Source organism: Loxodonta africana, chromosome 16 (genome assembly GCF_030014295.1).
Source record: "Loxodonta africana isolate mLoxAfr1 chromosome 16, mLoxAfr1.hap2, whole genome shotgun sequence".
NCBI classification, from domain to species: domain Eukaryota; kingdom Metazoa; phylum Chordata; class Mammalia; order Proboscidea; family Elephantidae; genus Loxodonta; species Loxodonta africana.
Genome location: NC_087357.1, coordinates 10,747,557 through 10,765,453, shown reverse-complemented (window position 1 = coordinate 10,765,453; position 17,897 = coordinate 10,747,557). Strand labels below are relative to the sequence as shown.

General features: G+C 55.3%; 1 protein-coding gene across 4 annotated transcripts in view; it reads right to left on the bottom strand.

Moving 5' to 3' along the window:
- Window positions 1-17,897, bottom strand: part of CTBP2 (C-terminal binding protein 2) — a 161,671-nt gene that overhangs the window by 2,191 nt on the left and 141,583 nt on the right. For all 4 annotated transcript variants that reach the window (XM_064269199.1, XM_064269200.1, XM_064269201.1 and 1 more), the window contains 7 exons: window positions 9,445-9,599; window positions 9,005-9,149; window positions 5,901-6,107; window positions 2,430-2,644; window positions 1,831-1,961; window positions 1,151-1,278; window positions 590-707 (listed from right to left, as the gene is read on the bottom strand). In XM_064269199.1, coding sequence (XP_064125269.1) covers window positions 590-707; window positions 1,151-1,278; window positions 1,831-1,961; window positions 2,430-2,644; window positions 5,901-6,107; window positions 9,005-9,149; window positions 9,445-9,599 — 1,099 coding nt within the window. The remainder of the gene's footprint in view (window positions 1-589; window positions 708-1,150; window positions 1,279-1,830; window positions 1,962-2,429; window positions 2,645-5,900; window positions 6,108-9,004; window positions 9,150-9,444; window positions 9,600-17,897) is intronic.

Below are 17,897 nucleotides of genomic sequence, written 5' to 3'. Positions count from 1 at the left end.
AGCCCCTAGGGATGGGGTCGGGGGAGCCTGGTGCTGTGATGAGCTCAAGCAGTAAAAGGAGTGGAGCTTTGAAAAACCGTGCTGAGCAGAAACGTGAATGAAGCCACGTGACCTGGGAGGAAACTGCATAGCTTCCTCAGAGCTTTCATTTAGGGGTTCTTTGGTGGCTGCTAACCAGAAGGTCAGCAGTTCAAACCTACTTTCTGTTCCGTGTGAGAAACACGTAGCAATCTGCTTCAGTAAAGATTTATAGCCTTGGAAGTCCTACGGGGCAGCTGTACTCTGCCTGATAGGGTCACTTTTTTGACTTGACAGCAAAGGGTTTTTTTTTGGGGGGGGGGGCAGTTATTTACACAACTACTCAACTCCCCCTCCCCTCTACAGTCCCTTACTTCTCTATGGTTAGAGTGGTGGTTCTCAACAGGGGACAAAGTTTGGCAATGTCTGGGGACACCGTTAGGCTGTTCCGTGCATACTGGGCATTGGGAGAACAGAGACGACAGAGTTTTCTTTAGCGCCAAATAAACATCTCCCCTCAAGTTCCCTCAAGGGAACAACACTAGTAGACAAATACAGTTGTTGTTCTCACCTGTATGTGGCACCATTGAGCTCAGGATGAATTGCTTGCTGATCTATTACTGACCAAGGAGCTGTTGTGACGAAGAATTCCTTGTTCACGCAGTTTCTTAGGCTTTCTGGGATGCGACCTGCAGTGGGATCATTAAAGTCAGGCGTTTTGTAAGGGTCAGCATGACTTAAGTATTACCATACCAAGAGAGAAATGTGGTATCAAAGCCTCTGAATCTACGTGTAGTAAAGGGGCCAGGTGGGAATGTCCAAGCACCCAGCTCCTTGAGATCTTCAACACTGGCCTTCAGCCAGAACCACAAGGAGCCTCCCTCGGGGTGGCCCCCTCCACAGTTGGCAATACTTAGACTTGCTGGTATCAGAGGAATTGGTTTCCTCTGTGAAATTAGTTCAGAGCTCACACAAACAGAGCCTAGCTCACACAAAACTGAAGTGACCTGGCCCCTACAAATTCTGCCCTGTGGTGAGCCCGCCATAACGACCTTCGTGTGTGAACAGGCAATGTTGTGTGAGTACAGCTGGCTCCCCTGCAAACCTGCTCCCCCCGCCTCAGAGGGCTCACCTGTGATTGCTCGGCGGATCTCGGTGGCAGCTGCCTCCCTCATCTCTAGTGAGGCTTGCTCACTATACCAGGCTGTGTGGGGCGTGCAGATGAGATTCGGGGCATCTTTCAGTGGGCCTTGAGCAAAGCTAGGAAATGCAGATGAGAGCACCATGAGCTGCAGCGTGTGACACACACCACAGCACCCACCCTGCTCCTCGGGGAACCCTGGCTGCACAGTTGTGATGGAGGGAGGGCCATTTTCCATGTTTTACAGGGGTTGGGAGTTTCGGTACTTATCCTAACTCCTAAGAACGGAGTCAGGAGTCATCAGTGGATCAGAAAGAAAGAAAACACATCCATTGAAGGCCTGCCTTTGCTCAGGAAGAATAAACATTCCAGGGCAGAGAGGAAGCCTGTCTGTCTAGAGAGACCAAAGATCCCAGGGCCATTTTCCTCTCTTCCCTGGCTGGTTGCCTTTGGGGGCCTTCTGGCCCTTGTACAAGGAGTGAGATTCCAGCGCAGTGCTTAGAAGAGCTGAGCTTGTATGCTCTGCCTGCGCAGCTTCCAACTTAGACTCAGGTGTCTGGGAATGTGCCCCAGATTCAAAGTGTTGGGTGTACGGTGGGGACCTGGCCCTGCAGACTCCTGCCTAGAATGGAGGCTAGAGCTGCAAACACCCGCGGTCCCAGCACACTCACCTGAAAGGCTCTGACTCGTGCACGTCCAGGGCTGCTCCTCGTATCCTTCCTTCCTTGAGGGCTTGGGCTAAGGCTTTCTCGTCCACCAGCCCACCGCGGGCTGCATTCACGAGGAACGCGCCTTGCCTCATCTAGAGGGAGAAGAAGAAGCCAGTTAAACGGACGATTGCTTCATTAGTAGGCTTTTGTACCCAGGCTTCATCAAGAAAGCCACAGCCCAGGAGCACAGCCTGCTTGTGTGTGTGCGTGGCAGCTGGAGGGCAGGGGTGAAGCCTGCCCATCCTGGGAGACGGTCACAAAGGTGGGAAGGTTGAGAATCGTGACCTTCACCTGCCCTGTGGTCACTTCTCGGGGCAGGCCTGGCTGACCTGAGAGGAGGGACGATGGGCCTAGGATGTGTGCCTGCTCGCTGTCCCGCTCTGCACAGCTCATTCTATGGCGCAAGGCTGTGCCTGGCTGGCCCTCAGTCTCGGGGGCTGCTGTTCTTCCTGACTCAGGAGTGTGTCTGTGCACCACTGCCCATCCCTGCTTGCGCCCACAGCGGTGCTGTGCTTTCACTAGAACTTTCCAGGGCCTGAGCACAGCTGCGTTCCAATTACCTGCTTGATAGTAAAGTCATTGATGAGGTGGTGGTTATGCTCGTTGAGGTTACAGTGCAGGGACACGCAGTCACTCTGGTACAGCAAGTCCTGCAGGGTGTAGATCCTCTGCACGCCCAGGGACCGCTCGATCCCATCCTGCAAGTAGGGGTCATAAAATATGACGCTGAATCCGAAGGCCTTGGCTCGAACAGCGACCGCCTGCCCCGTGCGACCTGTGCGGAGACAGAGGGTCCGGGTGAGAGTCCATGCCCCTCCTGCCTGCTTGGAGCCCCACCGCCCGCTTTGTTGCCTCCGTTACTTCTGTGACCTCGAGACTGTTGGCCAAGGGTTAGTGACGCTGGAGGCCAGCGCTGCCACCAGAGCTGACTAGGGTAGAAGTGGGGACCAGTGTTCCAGGTGAGGGGCCATGGTTGGTTCTGTCCTGTAGTGAACGTGACGGGGCGGTTGTGATGGTTTTTGTAAACTTCGTTCATTATGGGCATTTTCGAACATGCACAAAACGAGGCAAATGTCCGGACGAACCCACGTCCCCAGCTTTAACGATCACCCGTATCCTCCCACGAGGATCTGTCTCCCCCACTTGATTCGCACAGCAAAATTTTTAAGTGTGAACATCATTTCTTCATCGCTTTCAGTATCTGATGGGAAATTATTCTGCCTCGTTACTGCTGGGTTTGTTCGTGGTAACACTGGTAAAAGGATCAAAACCGCCTGCCTTAGTTCAGCGGGAGCACAAGCCGGCTGTGTGGAAATCACCCTCGGGGAGACACAGAGGCCATCGCTTTTGTAAGGCCAGTTATCTGCTGCAGGACGAGCCCCAACCCACCGTGGGTCTCCTGCCTCTCAGTAGTGCACGTGAGTCATGAGACCAGACAGGAAGCTTCCAGACCCCTCATGGCATCCCTTGCACAACCCACTCATGGCCGTGGCCTCGTGCTTCCCAGAGACTAAAAACAAAACAGAGAGATGCAGACTGGCCTGTATTGGGAAGCACCCAGGATAAATCTTTACTTAAATCCGTTGTTCAAAAGTGCAGGGAGGGAGGAAGGGAAGAATGTGCGTATTCCCAAGAAGGTGGGTTCTCTCCCCTTCTGCCAAAGTGCCACCTAATTGGGTGTGACCAAGATGGCCACCATGGTGTGGAAGCTAAGGTTTAATAAGGCCACTGTGATCAAGATGGACAGCTGCAGGGTCATCAGTGGTCATTATACACAGGTACATCCCTCTTTAGTGTCACCACTTGGATGCGGTTACCCAGGAAGTAGTCTCTGCTCCTCCCACGAGGGCCAGAGAGGCAGGCTGGGCTCGTGAGACAACGTTGGGGAAACACGGGGTTAAGGACCTCACTGCATGGTTGCTGGGAGCTCAAGCTCCACGTCGTGAACGTTCTCTCTGTCACAGGCCTCAGCCTCTCCTGGCAGCTTCAGTGTGGGAACATGGCCTTCCCAAGAGCAGCTCCGGGGCCGGAGTTCCAGGCCCAGGCTCACAGACAACACGCTGCTACCTGTGGCTCGCCATTCTTCCTCAAAGGTTTCTCATCAATTCACAAACCCTGAGATTGTTCGAATCATCAGCTTTCCTAACTTACAGACACCCAGTGACTTTATCCTATTACTGACTTAATTAAAAGCCAGTCCTTGCAGGGGGACCCAACTGTCCTGGCCTGTTAACGGCTTCCTCTTCTGATGTTTATACACAGTCCCCACCTCGAGGCTGCCCTTGCTTGGTCCCGGGCACCAGCCGGGGATGAGGTGAAGCTGAGGACTTCCCTGCCCAGGCCACGTCATTGACATTGCTGCCCTTCAGGACAGTGGCTGGTTTTTGTCCCTAACAGACAGGGTAAGGGAGTAGCAGTCAGTGCCCCTCCCATCTCACAGCTGTCGTAGTGGAAGTCAACAGAGAAACCTGAAAAGGTGCGCACCCCGACACAACAAAGACAACAACAGTGTATGGGAACCAGGGCCAGGGAGGACTGGTCTGAAAATGTTGAAAGGGTTTGGAAAGTGGGACCACAAGGGGCTAAGCCAAAGACCCGGCTCCTGTGACAGCTGGAGGGCGCTGCGGCTACAAAACGCCACACCTGCATTTCTACAAAGACAGGTTGTAGTGCCCACATAAAACCAGAAAGACAGGTAGTCCCTGGCTTACGACCTATTTAAAACTGTGCTTATGACACCTGTTTTCTTTTTTTGTACATTATCATTAATAACATGCATTACATACAGTGTTGCGGCACATAATTTACTGATGGTATCATTCTCATGCCAACCCCCAAAGAATGGATTTATGTAGATACCAATAGTAAAAAACCAAACCAAACTCATTGCTGTTGATTCTGACTCATAGCAAACCTATAGGACAGAGGAGAATTCCCCCATAGGATGTCCAAGGACTGGCTGGTGGATTCGAACTGTTGACCTTTTGGTTAGCGGTTGAACTTAACCACTAAGGCACCAGGGCTCCACTGATCATAGGAGGCAATAATAATGAAAACAAAAATGAAGTACCCAAGTTACATCAGAGTCGTCAGAACAGAACCCCCGTGTAAGTCGGGGACTACCTATAGTTAAAAAGAATAATTTCTCAGGCATGAGCAGAAAGCCCAGGCATCGGGGCCCTTAGAGGCAGGTGCCTGCTGCAGAGTGGGGGCCGGGAATATGTGCACTCCTGACAAAACCAGCTCTTCCTACCTCAGTCAAGCTGGCGCCAGGTCTGAGCAGGGACCTGGGCTGAGGCAGGGTACCCTCCCAAAGTATGAGCTCTGACTCTCAGTTGTCTGTAAACACTGAGATGCTAAATAAAGGCTGAGGCCACCACCCACCTGTCACACTGTGCTGACACAGTGGCCGCAACAGACAACTGTGGACTCGAGCATACCAACAGTAAGGATGGCACTGTACACGGGGTCGCCGTGAGTTGAAGCCGACTTGACAATGACTAACAGGAAAGGCTACGGGCTGGCCGGTTGGATTTCTGGAAGCCAAGTCCAGCATTTACTACTCCCCCAGGTGCTTCTCAGGCCTTTCTCAGGCCCTGACGTAGCCAATGTATCACCCCATTCCCAACGGACAGCTCGGGAGGTAGAGAGATCAAGTACATTGTTCATGATCACAGAGGCAGTAAGTGGTGGGCTGTGATTTAGCAGTGACCAGCCGAGGCTCCCACGTGCCCCGTGACCGCCACCACACCTCGCCCTGGGCCTCCTGCCTGTGGTCTCCAGTGAGCTTTCTAGGTTGCTGACCTGACCTGGCCACCTCCTAGCTCCAGATTCTTTAGTGATGCCCCACGGCCACTCAACCTGGCAAACCCTGCTGCACTGCCAGGCCCCTGAGCCCTATGGCTCTTTGGCTGGGCAGCTGAGATGGGAAGGAGCAGGTGTTGGGCCAGGCTGACCCCACTGCCCATGGTAAGGGCTGGAGTTCCCAGGAACAGAGGCGTTGGGGGCTGAGGCAGTGGGGCCACACGTACCGAAGCCGATGAGGCCCAGTGTCTCCCCGCGGATGCGGGCTGCGCCCGAGGCCACCTCCCGGATCTGCTCGACGCTCTGGACCCGCGTGCCCTCCCGCAGCGCCTGGTACAGCCACGTGTTCCGCCGGTACAGGTTGAGGATATGGCAGATAGTGGAGTCGGCCGTCTCCTCCACTGCTGCGGAAGGGATGTTGCACACGGCGATCCCTGCAAGACAGAGGCAAGGTCAAGGCCCATGAGACATCCCTGGCTGTGACCCTGGGCATGTAGGCATGAGATCTGCCTTGTCACTAGGGCTCTCCAGGGGGTCCTGTTCTTCTACCTCTTGTCTGGCGGTGGGGGAGACAGAGAACACCTAGCCACTACGTCAGGGTCCTGAAGAGTAACCCCTCTGGAGGACTGGCAACTCAGAGAGGGTTAAAGTACCTGTCACAGCGCAGGGTCAGGAGAGCACCACCTGTGAGCAGGTCATGGTTCCCCCTGGGGCCACCCCGCCATACCCTGCTGACAAAAGCCACGGTGTTTTATTGAGCTCTAGGGTGACAAATGAGGGCAGGGTGGCTCAGTGGTAGAATCCTCGCCTTCCACATAGGAGATCTGAGTTTGACTCCCAGCCTGTGCACCTCATGTACAGCCACCACCTGTCCCTCAGTAGAGGCTTGCATGTTGCTCTGATTCTAAACAGGTCTCAGCAGAGCTCCGAGACCAGGAACAAGGCCTGGCTGGCCATACTTTCAAAAAGATCCGGCTGGAGAACAGAGCGTGGGCTCTGCTGCAGATGCAGCCACTGCCCCGGGTCCATCTCTGCAGCTTCAGGAAACCTTCTGGCCCCAGCTGCACCCTGGGAGTCCCACTCAGCATTCGCCCAGGCTTTTGAAGTTCAGCTTCTTTGCGCCAATGCCCTCTGGAGAGCCAGAGTCCAAGCATGGGGGGACAGCATGCATGGGGTTTGGCTGTAAATGACGACGGGGACATTGCCTGGGACAGCCTGACACACTAAGAGCTGTCCTGCCCAGTGGCAAAAGACACCACAACCTTCATCATCCTCTGAGGTGGAAACCCAACCACTGCACATGGCCGAGCGGGTGTGGCCTGCCTTCAGCGTGGTGCAGTTATTCTCCCAATGACATGACGACATGCTTCAAACACCAGTGTGGCCGAGGCCACCTCCTCCTGTGCTCCCCAAGGCCTGCGGACATCTGTTCCACAGATGGCCCGGGGGAGCTGGGCTGCACACAGCTGTTTTCTTTCCTTGTCAGTGCTTTGGAGCCCTGGCTGGTGCAAAGGTTAATACATTCACTGCCGACCAAAAGGTGGGAGGTTTGAGTCCACCCACAGGTGCTTTAGGACAAAGGCCTGGCCGCGATCTGCCTTCCAAAAACTCAGCTATTCAAAACCCTACGGAGCACAGATTTACTCTGACACACGGGGTAGCCATGAGTCGGGATGAGCCATGAGACAGCAACTGGTGGGTCAATGCTTTGACAACTAGCCACTTCCTGCCCTCCCCTGCCCTCCTCTCAATCATTCCAGTCACATGGGGGGTGGATCTTCTACCTGCTCCAGGTTCGCTCCCCGCCTACAACGGGCAGGCCCAAGTTGTTTGCAGAGCCTCACCCGGCTCTGAACACAAACCTGTCCACTCTGTATCACCAGCCTCAGGCTACTGGCCTCAGCCAGGGCTCCTGTGTGTGTTGAAAGGGACAGTCCCAGGACACTATAAGCCCAGTCTTCCGAGGCCTCATGGGAAGCCCTGTCAGTCTTCATCACAGACTGGCATGCCTCCCAGGTCACCTGCTGTCCTCAGCCCAGGTAAGTCCTCACACAGAAGGGCTGCTGACCCTAAGGATTTGTGAGGCGTATTTGGAGAGAGAACACCTGGACTAAGGCGTGTCCTTCCTTTCTGATACCTCCTTTGAAAAGGGCCCTTCATGCGGACCAGCAGATGTTCCCAGCAGCTCCTTATCAGATGGGCTAGGATCTCTTAACGTGCCACTGCTGACAGCGCTTCCACGTGTTTCAAAATTGGGGGCCTAAAGCCCCAACCTGGCCCATTGTCCTGGAAGGAGATCAGGGCCCAGCTTCTCTCCACCCCACCCCAGTCCCTCTCTATCCACCACGAGTCTCCTGGCCCTAGAAACCCTGCCCGGTGCCATGCTGGGAGGAGGGGCGGGGCAGCCACAGCTGTTCTGTGAAGGGTGATCCCTGGGCAAGGTGAGGTGGTGTGCTGGGAGCACATTTATGAGACACTTCAGCACATTCAACCATGCCCACTCTCCGTTCAAACTTGGGCATTCAGCTCCACAAAGAACACAAAGGAACACTGTGTTCACACAAAAATATTCTTGTTTGTACAAGGGGAAAAAAAATGGAAAATTTTAGTTTACATTACACATGCTTCCCAAGGCTCTTATCCTTTCTTTGTGCTAACAGAGAGGATTCCCAGTGGCAACGAGGCTGGAAGCAAACTCGGCTGGTGACAAGGGCATGGGGCCCGAGGATGAGTGTCACAGACTCCTGGGCATCGACGGCCACTGCTTCTCCTGGTCCCAAAAAGCACCTAGAACCCAGCGTGACCCCTTCTTACAGAAGGGCCAAGAGCACCAACACTTTGGTTGAGATGGTGGAGCTCGGCAAATGGGCGACTCAAAAAAAATGGGTTCCAATCTTGAGTCACTTACGTCCACCTGCCCACTTCCTGGGACGCAGTGTGAGGAGCAGGAGCATGCTGTGAATGTGCGGGGCACGACCGTATCTACCTTTCCCTTCGCGATCTGTCTGTCGTCCCACACTCCCCGCCCATGCATCATGGCTGGAGGCCCCTCCCCAGTACAGGTCACTGACCGGCCTGTACTGAGCAGGCCTGGGAACTCTGCAGGCCAGGCTGTGTTACAGTGCAGGCGGTTCTGAATTCAGGTGAGTCAATTCTACCTCTGACGTTGGAAGATGTGGCTGACAAGGTCCTTCAAAAGATGCTCTTCTGAAACAGCCACTTTTCTACTGCCAGAGCAGCCCCCGTGGCCTCTTCTTCCCCAAGGCCACACCGCATGTGCACCATATCCAGGGGCACCCCAAGTAGCCCACCCGCCCCCACAGCCCCTCACCCAGCTCGCCAGCGGCCTTGATGTCGACGTTGTCATAGCCGCTGCCTATCCGCACAATCACTCTCAAGGCTTTAAACTTCTCCAGGTCCTCCCTGGTGAGGGTGATGGTGTGGTACATCATGGCACCCACCGCTTCGTTTAGCACCTGTAACAGGAAAGCAAACCACAGGGTCAGAGGGGCCAGCCAGGACAAGGATCTCCGGCCGAGCCACACCTGAGAATTTTGGCAGGAAAGATGACAACGATGTGACACCGATGTGACGGGTGCCCTTAGACAAGTGGGCATGCTTTGGGGGCTGCCAGTGAATCTGGGGACATTGTGGGAGTGGAGGTGAGCCAGAGGGACAGAGGAGTGTGGTCTGGGCTGGGGTCTGCAAGGGAGAGAGGGACCAGCCACAGCAGGCAACTGGCACACAGTGGACACTCCAGCCGGCACCCACCTTCTCGTGGATTTCCTGAGTGGCCTGGGCATCACAGAAGGCCACAGTGGCGAGGTCCTTCAGAATGGGCATCTCCACAGTGCAGTCCCGGCCGTCGAGTAGCGCCACCAGGGGGCGGGGGTGCAGGGGGCCGTTCATGATCTGGGGGCGGATACCTGCAGGAGGGTGGGAGGAACCCTCTGGGTGGGCAGGTCAAGCCCTGCCCCGTGGCACCCTAGAACATGGCAGCATTGCTAGTAAAGACCCCCCCCTCCAACTCCCGCCACAATCCGCACCCTTTCCTTGTGCTAAAACTCTGCCATCCAGACCAGCACCAAATCCTATGAGGACCCAGAAGGGCTCCTCCTCTCACCACCAAGGACAGGCCCCCCCATTCCCAGCACTCCTCAGGGTGTAAACTGGGGTGCTGAATACAAAGACAGTGTCACCCCTGCCTTAAAACAAGTGTGAGAGCGGGAAACGGGAAGCTGACAAGTGGAGGTGCCCGCATCCCTGGGGAGCTTCTTGGGGAAATGCCAGGTGGGAGGCCCCCTGTGCAGTCCCCAGCTGCTCTGCACCAGGTAGAGGACACCAGGCCAGGTGGTGGAGAACCCAGCATGGACACAAGGAGCAAACAGAATGTATCCAACGACCACAGGGTGGGTTGCAGCAGGACCAGTCAAACTATCATTTAACGCTGATGGACATCCTAGGGCCACCACAGAGACAGGGCAAATGTCCCCACAGCATTGTGGGAGACAGCCCTGTTCCGGGGTTGGAGGGCAGGGACCCAGCCAGTCCTCTGTCCATGCCACGTAAATGCTGCTTCCCTAACGACTGAACACAGACCTGCTCAGCCTCCGCCTACGTGTGCACCAGGGCGGCAGCAAGGCCTTCAGCCCCTGGGGGGCAAAGAGGCCCGACCGCTGTCACGTAAACGCGCACCCTGCAGACAGACCGACTAGTTAGGGGATGACCCCAGAGGTTGTTGCCAACTTTGGCAACAGATAGCAATACCTTCTCCAAAACCATTCCCTCAAGATTGCACGCACACCAGACACTCCATCTATCTGGCAGCTCCCTGATCAAGGGTCCCAGCATCAGGTGGCCGTAACCCACACCCTGTCCCCAACATGGCACTGCCGTGCCATAGCCAAGGAGGACAGGAAGGGGCACACCTGCATTCTAGCGTCACAGATCCAAAGTAACAAAACACAGCATGGGCATTTTATGCTTTCAGACACCCTGGTGACCTCTCAGGGTGGGCTGAGCCTGTGCCACGTGTATGTGATCATTTGTGGCCAACATGGCTCTTGGTGGCACCAGTACCTCCATGTCCAGCCTAGGCCATTTGCTCCCCAACCCTGTTCTTTGTAGCTTTTCCCTCCGAAGCCCCTGGACAGCTCAGGGTGCTGTGCCAGGGCTGGGCGAACCCACTTTTGTTTCTTTCACACAAAGTCTGTGTGTCCCCTGTTGTGGATGCTGTCCTTGTTCCGTTAGCCATGGCATGACCACAAAGCACCAGGTGCGGCTCCAAGACACAGAACCAGGCGCCACTTGCCTAGTCACACCCACCCAGGTAGCCTGTGCCTCCTCACGGCCCCAGACCGCCTCACAGAGCTCCTCTCCTCACTGCCTGGGACCACCTCACAGAGCTCCTCTCCTCACTGCCTGGGACCACCTCACAGAGCTCCTCACTGCCTGGGACCACCTCACAGCTCCTAGCAGCCAGGAGGACTGCAAGCAGGGTGGCTGAGCCCTGATGTGGGACCCCTAGAACTCAGTTTTTGGTTAACAACACACTTTAGTGAGAAGCTGAAAAGGGAAATTTTTGATTCCCTGGAACACACTGCTTCTCTGCCAGGTCCCAGTTAAAACTGGACATGGAGCTGGGGGCCCAGGACAATGAGAGGGACCCCCCGGGGCCCCACACGACTATGCTCAGGGGCCCTGAGAGACACTCCCACGCCACAGCTGCAGCAGGTCAGGACAATCATCTCTTTGAACGTGGACTAAAGAAAAGGCCTTTGTCCTAGCCTCAGAAGAATGGCTGTGCAGCCGAGGGGTGCGGGCCACCACGGAATGACCGTCTCACAGGCTCTGCTTCCACCCTGGGCTGGGCCTCTGCAGCTAGACCCAGTCCCGCCCAGCCAAGGAGCAGGAGCAGCCAACTGAGCACCCTGCTGGCTGGTGTGCTGGGGGCCCCTGCCCTGCTGCCCCCCTGAGCCTTAGGTTCCTGGGACAGGGTGTCCAAGTAAGCCTCAAACCAGCATCCACAGAGCCCAAAGGAGGCAGGGCCCAGGGGGACGCCCCAAGTCCTCATGGCCCATCTCAGGGGAGGATACGGAAGGGGGCCAGCTACTCCAAACTAACTGAGGTACAGCTAACTAATGGGTCCAACCCGTGAGAAAAGGGCCAGAAACTTTTGCTCACTTGGCTGTGATGTCCCCTCCATTCTCAGGAGGTGCGAGTCAGGGTGGGGGGCCTCGGAGACTCAGGGCTCGAGGATGTTGACTAAGGAGGTTCCCTCAGGGCCAAAAGCGGTGTCCACAGATAGGACCCCAAAGCCGCCTCCTCCAGCCCCGCCTGGATTTCTGTGCTCAGACCGCTCAGCAAGGGCAGCGGGGAAGCAGGAATTTCACGCACAATGTCACACAACCCCCTTCCATCCTCAAGGCGTCACCGCAGATCTTCGCCGACAGAGCTCGGCTCGGGGCTCGCGGTCGCAGCTGACCAGTGGGGCTGCCAGTGCCTTGACTCGGTGTCCAAATGTTACAGTTCTAGCTACAGCCTGACCTTCCTGCTGCTGAGAAAAAAGGTGCAAGGGTCCAACCCCACAGGGCCCCTTCTCTGCACAGCTGTCTCCCCTCCACTTTCTTCCATGGAGCTGTCCCTGCTGGGGGCCGAGGACGGGCTCCCATGGGGACGACGGGGGGCCAACCACTCATTCATTCCTACCCAGGCTGCCTTCCCACGGGGTTAGAAACACCCAGAGTTGCCTTTTGGGCACTGGCAGTATTTTTAGTAGGGTTAGGCTAATAAATGTAAGTTGTTAATTAAAAAGCAACCCGGAAGGAGCACAGCACCAGGCAGTGGTCAACTCTAGAGGCATCCAAGGCACCTGGGTGGGAGGCAGCTGGGGAGAAAAACCACCATAAGATGTCCGTCCACAGCAGTTGTGTCTGGTCCTTGTTACCTGGGCAACAAAGTGCAGGTTGCCTAGTGATCGCCTCCCTCGCCGTTCCCTTTGGTGGAGGCCACCTCTTGACCTCCTTCAGGCTGGGCATGTGGAACGCAGCCAAGGCTCAGCCGGCAGGTCCCAAGCTTCCCGGCCAAGGCCCCAGGGGCTGCGCTCCTCAGGCCTCCATGGGCTGGGCCACCATGCTGAGCAGGGCCGCTGGGTGGTGGTGGAAGCAGATGAGCAGGACGTGTGTCCAGCAAGAGACCCGGGATTCTGGGAAGCCATCACGAGACCCCAGCACCAAGGGCAAGAAGATGCTTACTGAGCTCCACCAGGGTTTGCTTCCCGAAAGAAAGGAGCCACCTGCAGGAATGCCCCCCGCCCCCACCCAAGTCCCAGCAGGAAAGAATCCATCTGCACGCCAGGGAAGTCTTCGTTGTTGTGGCTAGGTGCTGTTGACTAGGCTCTAACTCATGGCGACCCTACGTGCAACAGAACGTGACACTGCCTGGTTCCGCGCCATCCTCACAATCGTTATGCTTGAGCCCACTGTTACAGCCACTGTGTCAGTCCACTTCATTGAGGGTCTTTCTCTTTTTCATTGACCCCTCTACCAAGCATGATGTCCTTCTCCAGGCACTGGTCCCTGCTGATAACATGTCCAAAACACGGAAGATGAAGTCTTGTCATCCTTGCCTCTAAGAAGCATTCTGGCTGTACTTCTCAGACACAAAAGGGGTAAGATTCATATACTTTATGAAGAAATATGACCCTTTAAGGGACTATGGAAGTGGGGTACCCAGAACTCAGGGCTCACCCCTGCCGAGGCCTAGGGCCATGGCCGTTGCCTCTGTGGTCAGGAGACGACCGGGGAAGAAAGGCCAAGGCACAGTGTTTAATGAGGAGTATTAAGTCAGGCTTTACGACAAAGTATGGCAACCACTGACTAGACACGTGCCCAAGGGGCAAGGGACTCTCTGTCCACACAACCCCTGTGCCTGGTAAGAATCCTAAGATGGCGGTATCACTTCCATCCTGCAGCTGGAGAGACGGAGCCGAGGGTGACGACATGCAGCAGTGACGGGAAGGGTCCTGTGCCTCACTCAACCATGGACCCACAGACATGGAAGCAGCCCTTGTTGACCGAGGGTGCTGGTCTCAAGACCGGGGCCCCATCATCAAAATGACCCATTTCCTTCCTACCATGCTCTTCTCTGCAGATGGGCTTGTCTCACCCACCTCTGAACAGCTCTGGTGGGAACAGGACATGCGTCAGAAAGGGCATCTTGCGTTCCTTCACGGCTGCCTACATGCCCACTCTGAGGGCAGGACCGTCACGGTCCTCTGGCATCAATTACTTGCTGGTTTTGGGCTCGCTCTGGCACTAGGAGGGACTCCTCCAACAGGGCCACACAGTGCCCCACTCGAGGACAGCCCGATGGCTGTCCCGGGCCGTTTGTCACTTAGAGCTGCCACTGCACAGAAGTACTTGACATTAGAGATGCTCAGTGCAAAACACACCTGTCCAGGCTGGGGGCTGGATTTGGCTCTCGGTGGCCAGGCCTCACGGGGTCTGGGGGAGAGAGGGGCTTCAGGGAGGATGCTGGTAGCTTCTGGGCAACCCAGCATTGACACTACTTTTATTTGGCTAAGGGCCCTGATTTCCTTTCTGGGAGAGTTTCTTCTCCAGTGGACACAAGCTGACAGGCTGGGTCCGTCTGGGACAGGACCCAAGCTGGGCGGATGGTATCCCCTCCTCTGAGCAGTGACTGAAAGTGGGGGAATCCTGGCCAAGCAAAGCTATGGTGCTTTGGAGACCCTAGCTTTTAAGGACACCACGCAGCCTGGGGGCACGATGTCACTGCTTTCAGGATTGCTGAGGTATTCCAGAATTTATACCCTAAATCAAAGGGCTGTTTCTGAAACTTTAATACACCAGCCATGTTTTAATTCACCAGATCTCACGGGAATGTCTCCCCACAGCAGCAGCTTCAGAAACACAGCGCCGGGGCTGGCCAGCTCAGGAGGACAGTCACTCACGCGGCAAACAAGCCCCTCTGCGTCGGGACTCAGCACCTAGCTCCTATCAACAGGGGTGGGCAGCAGCTGCCCAAGGGCAGAAGCTGGCCAAGCATGCTGGAGTGGCCCCTGGAGAGTGTACACTGGGGTGGGGGTGGAGGACAAGGAACCTGCCCAAAGCAGCACATATCCATGAAAAACCAAGTCCCTGCTGCTCAGTGAGAGAAAACGGCCCTCGCAGGTGGGGTCCAAGATGGCAGCTGGAATTCTCTGGTATCGTGACCAGCTGTCCTGGTGGCTGACACAGGGTACAAGTACCGGTACATGTTTACCAACAGTAGTCCCAAGCAGGCCTTAGAAAGACTCCCGAGAGAAGGCAGAGGGGGACAGAAGTTGGCTGAATAGACACGGAGAATACAGGGTGGAGAGAAGGAGTGTGCTGTCTCATTACAGGGAGAGCAACTAGGAATACATAGCAAGTTGTGTATAAATTTCTGTATGAGAGACTGACTTATTTGTAAACTTTCACTTAAAGCACAGTAATATAATAATAAAAAAAAAGACTCCCCTGACAAAACCCATCACCCACAGAGCGGCACACTTAACAAGAAGTCCCAGCCAACAACCTCAATGTTCATCAGCCTGACAACCTGCATGGAATCTGGAAAGTAAGTGAAATCCCCACCTGTAGCTGTCCCCATGCTCAGGTGATCAAGGTAGAGAGGCAGGTGGAAGCCCCCAGGAGGGGTCACTAGCCCCATCAAACCTGCCCCTGCTGGGATTACACCCTGGCCTTGCCCAGACAGCCCACACCACACATACCCCATCCAGAGGGCCAGGGTCACACGTCTCCCCACCACCCCAGGTCCCTTCCACGAGTGCTTAGAACAGCTTCCGCATTAGTCATGACCAGTCCACACTGGCTGAACTTAGCAAGCTCGGTTTCTGGAGGGCCAGACATGGAATCAGAGTAGGGAAAGGGGGTGCTGATGAGGGGCATGTTTCACAGGCTTGGGTTTCCATCACTAAACCTGGGAATTGTGACTGGGGCCAAATTGGGGGTCAGATTCTGATTTAGGCACCTCGGTGACTCCAGAATGCAAAATACTCAGCATTTAACTAACAAACATGGCCATGCCCTGTGGTCTAGCTATCTACCCGGCACCCTCTGTCCCTTACCAGCTTGTGGGGAAGGAGCCCACAGGGCCTTGTGTCCTGGGGTATGAGGCTTTTCCTTTCCTTTGCAAACACGATTAACTGTGTTGTAGAAACTGTTTTATACCATTTAACACAGGGTCCAAACAATGATGAAGGTTCTGCAGGGGCCGGGGTTTCTGCAAAACCAAAAGCTGAGCAAAGTGACTGCCCCCAAGTGCTCCCCCGCTGACTGGGCTGCACTGGGGATGAGCCAGAGAAAAGCCATGGGAGCAGGATGCAGACAGCACGTCAGGGAGCCGCTTCCAGGAGGGATTCTAGTGAGAGGCGAATTGCCAAGTCTGGTGCCACCTTAAGGGTAAAAAAAAAAAAAAAGGTGCCAAGAGAAACCACATCTTTGTTGCCATGTCGCAATCTGCCTCTTCCTTTGTGGTGCTGCCGGGATACTCTCCCAGGCCGAGCGATTTGCTCTTCCTTTTTCCCTTCCAAGCCTCTCAGGCCGTCTGGGATGGGGCCCGAGCCGCAGTTTGATTTTGAAGCTTGGTCCTGTTCAGATACACTCTCCTCTCCCGTGGTGGAGGATGCTCTCAGATTCCCTCGAGTCTCCTTTCCCTGCTCCCCAAAGCCCCTTCCAGCTCTTCTCTGTCAGGTGGGCTCAGGTGGGCTCAGGCGGGCAGGGGCCCTGTCCTGCTGCCCAGAGGGGTTGGGCCCTAGAGGAACAGTCCACTTGTAGCTAGGGCTGAGGCCTGAGAGCAGTTTCGGCTTTGGGGTTGGTACACAGCTGGTTTCTTGCTGATGGTGATTCATGGAAGCAAGGTCAGTTACTGACACACCATGGCTGACCTGTAGGCCGTCACTGCCCTGTCCGGTGTGAATCTCAGATCTAGGTCCTGCCCTCACTCTGTCCTTATTCCCTAACGTCAACAGACCACGACAGGTGGGGTCCTTGGCTGGGTTCTAGCAGGAAGTCGGGCTTGTGGCAGAAAGAGCTTCATTCAAGGCACTTCAAAATCAGGACAAAGTTCTCTTCACAACGAAGATGGGGCCGTCACTCTAGCACACAGAAGCTAAACCGGAGCATCCCAGAAGTCAAAGAACAGCTGGAACTGACTTGCTGTTAGGAACATGATGAGGGCTGAAACCAAAAAACCAAACTAAAGTCGTCGAGTTGACTCCAATTCATGGCACAGAACCATGTTTCACAGTTTTCAGTCACTGATTTTTTAAAAAGTAGATCACTAGACCCTTCTTCTGATATGCCTCTGGGGAGACTCAAAGCACCCCCCTTTCAGTTAGCAGCCAAGCCTTTTAACCATTTGCACCACTCAGGGACTTGGTTTAGGACAGAGGGGAGGAGAAAGTAGGCCTGGCAAGAGAATGCAAACGCACAACCGCTTTACCAGTCTGTGCTCACGGCTTCTTAAGCCAGGGCTCTGGGCCTCAGAACCCTTGTTGGTCCCGTACTCCAGGGAACAACTCTGCGTGGCTGGGTGGAGCCAGCCTATCAGGATTCCGACTCTGCATTCCTCTCTTCTTGCTCTCTGGAGAACTCCTGCTCTCAGGCCTTGGCCCCTGTGCCTAAGGGCCCTTGAGCTCCTATCTGAACCTACTTCTCCCAGGTCAGGTCACTGGTGCCTTGCCTCAAAGTCTCAGGGAACCCTCTGGAAGGGAATGTGTGGAGAAGGAAGCTCAACTCTCCATGCCCCAGTGGGGTGCTGAGGCCCAGGGTGCTGACAAGGCCCGTGGAGCCCATGGGACAGCTGGGTCTGGAAGCAGAGCAGGGCAGGCTAACCCCAGCTCTGTACTACACCACGTGTTGTCTAAGACCTTGCTCGACCCAAGGGCTAGCCCAGCCAGACCCTGGCAGAGCTGCATAAGAAATAAGTAGGATGGAGCAACCTGGCTCAGAACCACTGCCAGGCAGTCCGAAGGAATGAAGCACACATATCTGCAACAATGTAAAGGGACCGAGATGCCATGATGCTCCATGAACACAGCCAGATGCAAAGGACCAGAGACGGTATGATCTGCTTAAATGAAGTGTCCAGAATCCAGACAGACCAAAAGTGGATGAGTGGTTGCCAGAGGCTGGGGGTGTGGGGGTGATAAAAATCTCCTA